Genomic DNA, 9,051 nt, shown 5'->3' on the forward strand with positions numbered 1-9,051 from the left:
TGCGAAACTTAACAATCTTGATCTAGAAACAATTCATAATAGCTTTGTTCTATTAAAAAAGGGTGGAGCCTAATACCTTGGGGCCCTGAGTCTTCCCTTTTAAGCATCACTAGATTCAACTAGCGATTGTAGCTAAATTTTCTCCCTTTTTCTTTCCCAAAATCCCAAGAACATGTTTTTTATATTGGCAAGGTGTTTTCTTAGATTGACTTGCTTACAGTGTGTGTACCATTATGTAGTCGAATAATATCTTCTTCTAATGGGTTAATCTTCTTCTCCAATGATGTATCCAATAATGTGACCAGCATTTAGCATTTGAATCTACTCTCTCCACAATCGTAACTCTTTGAATTGTATGATGTGAGCAAGTACAATCAATTTTTTTACTTGCAACCTTATTTGAGCCTCAACATGGGTGAGAGAATGAAGCCTAATAAAATATAGATGAAGACATTATTTAAATACTCCTAAAAACCGAAGGAATGGGGAGGAGAGAAGAGCGAAAAATTTGAAATTTGAATTGGGGAATCAAAGTAGCATAAGTTGCATTTACTTTTTAGTATCTTATCCCATGATATTAAGACCATTATGCCCATCTCCTAAAAAATGTAGAAATGGGGAGAAGAGAGGACAAACAAATTTGAAATTTGAATTTGGGGGGGAGGAATCAAAGTAGCATAAGATGCATCTCCTTTTTAGTAGATCTTGTCCCCTGATATTAAAATGTATGGAACTGACAACAATAAGTCAATGTAAGCATGTTTATGTTTTTCTCTTGATTAACTTTACTTATGAATCTTCTTAAAGGGAAACTAGCATATCCCACACCATGCTTCCACCCTATATGTCTTTGGATAAGCATTGGGTTTGGAGGATTGGTTTCTTTATAGGCATACAAAATTTCACGGTTATATAAAATCATTTCTACCAAAAAAATAAATAAATCACTTCACAGCTATATAAAATCACTTCTACCAAAAAAAAAAGACAAAATCACTTCACAGCTATATAAAATCACTTCTCCCAAAAATTTTCAAACTCAAGATTGATGATCAATGGTAGATGTGGTCAATGGCCATTGGTCATTATTAGATATGATTGATGGTATCTACTCAACAATTTCATGTCAAGCTCAAGAAACATATTAGTTTAAACACCCACACAAAACTATGTTCAAGAGCTAGCATCCTTTATCTCCAAAAATGGTAAAACCTAAGGATGTGCACTTTCCTTCTATAATATCAATCGCTCTCTAGTGATAGTAGTCAATGGTCATGGTGGTCAAACTTGATGGTTAATGGTAGATGATTAGTGATTATCATTCATTGATAAGTGGTTGATGGTATTTCCTTAGCTCCCCTACATGCCACACTCATCGTGCACTCAAATAACACATTAGTTTTAAAAAAATTACACAAAAGTGGTGAAGAGCTACACCCCTTTCCTCTAAAAAATATGTAATCGAGGAGCATACCCTTACCTTTTTCTTATAGTTAATGGTTTATAGTAATAGATGATGGTCAAGGGTCAATAATACTGGTCATTTTAGATGGTTGATAATATTGGTTTGGTTAAGAGCTAACTATTAGTGGGATCTACTCAAATTTAAAAAAAACATATATTTCAATTACAAAAATGGAAACAAATTATTTACCATTGAAATGAGGATATGTTTTGAAGGTTTTCAATTGTGAAATTTTGGTTGATTCTGGCAACTTTCACAATTGGTTGGCTACAAGAGATGGATTCACATATTGTACATAGACTTGTTCAGAGAGAAGCTCTTGGGTTGGGGACCCGGCCACATGATTCAAGAGGGCATGATAAATTTTGAAAAATCTAATTGTTGCTACAGTTAATGTATTGCCAATGCCTTAGGCTATTGAACAAATGCACTATAAAGCCAAATATGTAGAATCCCAATCTCACCCCTAGTTTCCAAAACAAGACAACGAGAGACATGGCCATAGGCTGCTGCCTGGGTTGACCAACCAAGTAGCATGTCTAGATCTTGTTGAAAAACCAAGGGGTATAACTAACTTTACAATGGGGTAATATCCCCACAAGCACTCAAGCACATTGATGCTACTTACACAGAGACATAAAAACCACCATCTATACGGTTCTATGAAATTGCCCCCATCCACGAATAATCTGCAAGGCTAGGGCAGCTCAAAACAATGGATTCTGCAGCTTATGAGACCATAGATTGAGTCACCGAAACCTGTGTAATGAGGCCTCTTCCTCTACAATTGGGTGTTGAATTATGAAGGCATCGACCACTGCGCCATTGAAGAGTGCAAGCTCTCCTAGGTTTCGTTTATCCATGAACCCGTTCATGAAGCGCACGTAGGAATCAGCGATGGTGGAAATAACAGTGCAAACTTTACCGCAACCCTTTCTTCCCTGCTCGCTGGCCAGCTGCAATCTCTGATCTCCAGAAGTTGATAACGATGGCGATCTAGGCTCGGAAGGCGTTGCGACTTCAGGCTCTTCAGGAATCGTTTCCAGCCCGTCTCTGATCATGCTTTCTATGGTCTTGATTGATGCAGTCTCGATAACTTGGGGGTTTACGCAAGGCAGCACAAGGAGATGGGTCCTCCTCACCATAGCTGATGATTTAACAGGAAGGGCCACTAATCAGGCCGGCTGATCTATGCAGAATCTTCACTAAACCGCCTTGCTTTTGCAAGCGAATCAACGATCGTCAAGCAATTTGTAACTGTAATCACTGGGGTTATGATGATGCTTAGATTAGATCAGATCCTTGTGTTAGATAGTACTAGATTAGATTGGATTGTGATAATCAAAGATAAGAATGGGGTCCTATCAACGGTGAACAGCATATTAGAAGCGCGGCACCTGATTACCAATTGACGCGCACAACGGCGTGTCAGAGATCGTCCTCTTTGACCTTTTACAAAGGGGCACTCCACGTATAGGGTTCACGATAGACATTTTCAAAAACTTTAATTCAAAAGTCTGCGCCAGAATCACTGAAAACTAATCTTGCTAATATATATTATAGGCACCCAACATTTTTTTTAAGATTAATTTGTTTTGAATATTCCCTTTGGTAGCCCAACCTTTGTTATAGGGGTTAGGTGGATTAACCTTCGTAATGTGGGTTGCACACAGTTGATTGTCTTTCTCTTTCCCTCTCTCGCTTATTGCCCGGCCCCCCCTCCTCTCTCTCTCTCTCTCTCTCTCTCTCTCTCTCTCTCTCTCTCTCTCTCTCTCTTAGATATTGCCCCCCGTCCTCACACACACCCACGGAGACGGAGTCGTTTAACGTTGACTTAGAGGGTTATACACCCAATCGACGGAGAGACTTGAACCCAGGTGGGTTCATGTCATCAATTCCACTTACCTTTCTATCACCCAAGTGTGGTAGTGGAATTGCCCTTGGGATGACATGAACCCACCTGGGTTCAAGTCTCTCCGTCGAGACGATTGGGTGTATAACCCTCTAAGTTGATTAGGTGTATAACCCTCTAAGTCGACCTTAAGCGACTCCGTCTCCGTGGGTGTGTGTGTACAAAGAGGACATTTCCTACTACCTTTCTATTACTGTCTACTAAGGTGGGAAAATATTTTCTAATGATTGAATTTATTGCAGATAATGAGGATGCCAAAAACATTCAGCCAATGGATGAAGTTTTTTCAACACCAGGTTGTAATGTAGAAAATTTACAGTTGGACACACGGAACTTGAGACCGTGGCAGATTTCCTTGGAAAAAACAAGGAACCTGATCCAAAGGATGTCACTATCAAGGAGAGAGAACTTGTGGACTTGGGTGTAGAAAGTCCTGTAGATAGTGACATGGACAAGGAGAATCATCAAGAAGAGAGTCCTTCACTGTTACAAGCCTTTAAAATGTTGAAAAGGGGAAGAAAGAGGAAAACGAAAGGTTGTGTTCACTTTCATAATTGAATGTAGACTAATATGTTTTCACTTGCTAATGATTGTTTTCCATGCAAGAGGGCCACATGCAATTGTACGTAGAGGCAAGAGTGGCCTCATCCAAGTGGACTCCACACAGGTATGGACCGATCAGCAAGATACTTTTGTGCGCCCAGAGCATTGTGAGCAGGTTGTCTTTAAAGCGGATCCAAAAGATCCACGCCGGCTACTTGTGGTTCAAGTCGCCCCCCCGCAGTACTAAGCAAATTTGTGAAGAATTAGAGCTACAACAGGGTGATGTGGATTCACAGGGTGGTGGGGAGCAACAAGAACAAGCCGATATCAACAATGAAGAGGAGCAAGCAAATGAAGAGGAGCAACTAGAGCAAGATCCAAATGAAGAGGTGCAAACAAATGAAGCTAGAAAACCTATTGAGGAAGAAGACATAGATGATGAGGACAACCTTCATCAAGGGACTTTTAATGATGAGGATGCTGAAATGTACATAGAAATAGATCTCTTTGGGGCTACTGATCTTAATGAGGATGATAGAATAGATAATGATTTTTAAAATGATGTATCTTAATGATTATGCAAATAGTTATGATATATTTGTAATGATTTTATGACATTGAAGGTGCAAAGTGATATGGTTTACCATTGTTGTTTAGGGAAGTTAATGTTTGTCATATGGTCCTTTCATTGTTTACCATTGTTAATGTTTACCGTCATAATCACTAGTGCAGTCGCAAAGTGATATAGTTTACCATTGTTGTTTATCATTGTTAATGTTTGTCATATGGTTCTTTCATTGTTTACCATGTAATTTTCATTTCGCACAAGTTTGTCATATGGTTTTTTGTCCAACAGGCCATGGGTGATGACTCACCGCCGCTCAACTACAGTCCTGATTTCTCATTTGACCCGACACCTCAGGGCATGAGTCTCGAGAGACACCAGAGAGGTTTCAACAACAAAGAGAGGCGGCAAGGACGAGACTCCAAACAGTAGGGACTTCTCATCTTGGGAGTGATGGTTACGAAACCATGCGCCATGAATTCGTAAGTATTTGTACCAATTTTGTTTATCTAAATGTATGTATGTGGGCTAAATGTTGATTTCTAAAAGTTGTAATTGTTAATCGTTTATGTAGGAGTTAGCCATGAATCATTTATGTAGGAGTTGGCCATGAATCGCCCACCAAGTAGGCGAGAAGAGAAGTACGCTCACAAAATATGGCCTTGTGGCCTTATTTGAGATGCTTGAAGCAGAAGGAGAGACTATCAATTGGGAGGCATTACCATAATGTAAGTCCTCTAAACTATTAGAAGGCGAGAAGAGAAGTACGCTTGAAGCAGAAGGAGAGACCATCAATTGGGAGGCATTACCATAATGTAAGTCCTCCAAACTATTAGTATATAATCAAAATATTCATGAGTAATGTTTCTTGTTTATCTAAAAAATATAAAAACGAGTGCGTTGCCTTCTGTGCTCTATTTTGGACAGAATGGTGCTGTTTGTTTACTGCTGTAGAGTCGTCCTGTTGACTGCAGGCAGCAAGCAACACCATTCTGTCCAACAAAAAATTACTGCTATGGTCATCGATATAAGCGTCGGTATATCCGTCGGTATGCGTGCTGGTATATGCGCCGATATAAGCATCAGTATATCCGCTGATATGAGCGTCAGTATGCGTGCTTGTATAAGCATCGGTATATGCGCTGGTATGAGCGCCGGTATGCATGCTGGTATGAGGGCCGGTATGCGTGCTGGTATGAGCACCGGTATGAGCGTCGGTATGCGTGCTGGTATGCGTGCCGGTATGAGCGCCAGTATATATATCGGGTATTACCGACGCGAATACTGACGTTGTGGTTCCGGCGCAGATACCGGGGTTTAAACCGATGACGGGGCTTTTTTAGACCCCGTTTAATGATGTCGGTATAAGCGTCGGTATTAGGCTATCATGTAGTAGTGATTCTAGATGGCATATAATAATTCCCCATACCTCTATGCATAAGGCTATGCATATCCTATGCATACCCCATGCATAGCTTATCCATAGCCTATGCATACCCTATGCATAGCCTATGCATACCCTATGCATACCCTATGCATAGCCCATGCATAGCTTATGCATAAGCTCTATTGTATAAGCCCTATATGCATAGCATATACATAGCCTATGCATAGCGTATGTATAATGTATGCATAGCCTATACATAGGGGCCATAGGCTCTTGACCTAAACCTAATCCCCAGCACCCAAGGGTTCAAAAACACAAAGAGAAGACGCATAAACAAAGAATGGAAAATAAGGGCTTACCTCTTGTAGCCGAATCCATATGAGCCACTAAACCCTTGGTGGTTGTTCACTTGAATAGACCTACAAAAGATTATCATAAAAAATCATAAAATTAGTTCATTAGTTCATAAGCACAATACATAGGCTATGCATAAGCACTATGCATAACCTATGCATAGGCTATGCATAAGCACTATGCACTATGCATAGGGTATGCATAGGCACTATTCCCTAATTCTTGGCACCAGAGGGTGCAAAAACACAAAGAGAATAAGCATAAACAAAGAATGGAAAAAGAGGGCTTACCTCTTGTAGCCGAATCCGTATGATCCGCCCATGGTCTAAACCCTTGGTGGTTGTTTGCTTGAACAGACCTATAAAAGATTCTCTCATAAAAAAACATAAAATTAGTTCATTTTAACATATTATGCAATAGGCCTTATGCATAAGGCCTATTGCATAGCCTATGCATAAGGCTTATGCAATAGGCCCTAATAAGTCTTATGCATAGGGCTTATGCATAAGGCTATTGCATAAGCTATAAACCTATTTGATAGGGCTTATGCATAAGCCCTATTGCATAAGACTATGCATAAACCTATTGCATAGGGCTGCATAAGCCCTTTGCATAAACCTATTGCATAGGGCTTATCCATAAGCCCTATGCATAAGACTATGCATAAACCTATTGCATAAGGCTTATGCATAAGCCCTATTGCATAAGGCTATGCATAAACCTATTACATAGGGCTATTGCATAAGCCCTATGCATAAACCTATTGCATAGGGCTCATGCATAAGCCCTATGCATAGGGCTTATTGCATAGGGCTTATGCATAAGCCGTATTGCATCATAAGGGCTATGCGTTACCCTATTGCAAGAGGCCTATTGACCTAACCCTAATCCCTAGCACCCAAGGGTGCAAAAACAGAAAGATAAGAAGCATAAGCCAAAATGAAGAAAGAGGGCTTACTGTATGAGAGGCTATGCCCAAACACTTGCTCACTTAAATAAACCTACAAAAAAGAAACATAATAAATTAAAAAAGGTAGTCCTCATTAACACACTAGCAAGCAAGAAGAACAAGAGCAAAAAGCGGTCAGTACCCTAAACCCTACTCTTAATGCATAAGTGAATAAAAAAATTAGTTTATGTTAAGCCTAAACCCTAGGTCTATGCATAGAATGCTTAATAGAAAGCTTTGATAAAGAGCTCTCCATCAAAGCTCTCTATTAGAGCTCTATGCATTAGGCTAGGGTTAGGGTAAGAAGGGAGAGGAAAGAGAGGGGAAGGAAAGAGAGAGGAAGGGGAAGAAAAGCTCACAGTGAACTATGAACAAGCTTTCCATGAAATCTTGAAATAAGGCAAAGATTGAAGCTTTCCATTAAAGCTTGAAGAAAGCAAGAAAGAGGGCTTACCTTGGAGAGGGAGAGTTGATTGATGCAAAATCCTTGAAAGAAGAGGTGTGGTGGGAGGAATAGCAGGCGTTGGGGGCTACAGGCGTAGCCTATGCATGTGCAAGATAGGGAAAGTAGGTAGGTATTGACAGTCATCGACGGCGATTTAGGCGGGAGTCACAGTTCACAGGTCATTTCTCATCAACAAAATTTCGCTGCTATAATAATGAAATTTTTCTCTACTAGGCAGCATTTTTTCGATGTGTAGCAGCGAAACCCTGGGTAATTTTCTGTTTATAGTTCTAGATGTTGTTGTATGTGTTATATGAACCCTAAATCAGTTTTGGCCAAGTTAAAGATGTCTAACAGTGATCATTAAGGTCTAAAAGTTGGTTCCGAGGCATGGTTGAGAGAAAAATTCGTTGTATGTGTGATCATACAATAACGTCGTATAACAATTGAGCATGTCCAAACATATGGTCTTCATGAGACAGTGAAATGACCAAGCAGATGATGACATGGAGAAGAACCATAGGAGAGTGCTAGGTAATATGCCACACCGTTTGGTGACATTGGGTAGAGTGCAAAAGGTGGCAAGGATTCATACGGAAAGCATGGCTGAGACTCATCTTCCCCAACCAATGAATGAGGTGCCTCCGCCATTGCCACATGAGGAGGAAGAGAATATCATCATGGATGACATTGTGAATGAGTTGTTTGGACGGGAGGTCATAGATGATAGTGAGCAAAAGAGAAGGAAACCTTGCATAGAGAGGCAAGCACCCCTTTGTATGAGGGATGTTTATACTTTACACTACGAGCAAACTTGGAGTTGTTGAACTTGCAAACAACTTATGGATGGAGTGATGCAAGTGTCACAAGTCTTCTTCGGTAAGACCGTCTCATTCTATTCTCTCAAATAGAAAATGTTTCATGTTCTATATACTCTCCTTGCTAATATTTTGACATATGATTTCTTATGTTTTGTTGTTGCAGGCTTCTCTCAAGAAGATTCTTCCCCCTCAAAATCTATTACCGAACTCACGACATGGGTGTCGTAAAATGCTCTCTATGCTAGGTATGGATTACACAAAAAATACACGCATGTCCCAATGATTATGCATGCTATTTAGAGGGGTTAATAAAGATGCAACACAATGTCTACAATGTGGGGAGAGCCGCTATAGGGATGATTTGCAAGGAGATAAAGTTTCCCAAAAGGTTTTGAAACACTTCCCTATCATTCCTAGATTCCAACACATGTTTAAATGTAAGGGGATTGTAGAACTCATGCCTTGGCATGCTACTCATTCATCGCTCGACCAATGGCATCATCGTAGCTAATTCACCGGCATGGAAACATGTGGAGCATCAATGGCTAGAGTTTAAAGATGAGCCTCGTCACTTACATCTTGGCTTGGGCATAGATGGTGTTAACCCGTT

The 9,051-nt window shown here is 40.2% G+C and overlaps 1 protein-coding gene across 1 annotated transcript; it reads right to left on the minus strand.

The window, feature by feature from the left end:
• Positions 1–1,695: 1,695 nt before the first annotated feature.
• Positions 1,696–2,830, minus strand: LOC147642114 (uncharacterized). The gene has a single exon (XM_086772830.1). The coding sequence runs from the start codon at positions 2,608–2,610 to the stop codon at positions 2,215–2,217; it is 396 nt and encodes a 131-aa protein (XP_086628956.1). The 5' UTR covers positions 2,611–2,830; the 3' UTR covers positions 1,696–2,214.
• Between the last annotated feature and the right edge of the window lie 6,221 nt (positions 2,831–9,051).

The sequence above is a fragment of the Cibotium barometz genome, chromosome 1 (assembly GCF_041138505.1).
Source record: "Cibotium barometz isolate CiBa-2024 chromosome 1, ASM4113850v1, whole genome shotgun sequence".
Taxonomy (NCBI): Eukaryota; Viridiplantae; Streptophyta; class Polypodiopsida; order Cyatheales; family Cibotiaceae; genus Cibotium; species Cibotium barometz.

What these genes read in the sequence shown, in the direction of transcription:
- LOC147642114 (XM_086772830.1), bottom strand. Translation starts at nt 2,610, where the DNA reads ATGGTGAGGAGGACCCATCTCCTTGTGCTGCCTTGCGTAAACCCCCAA.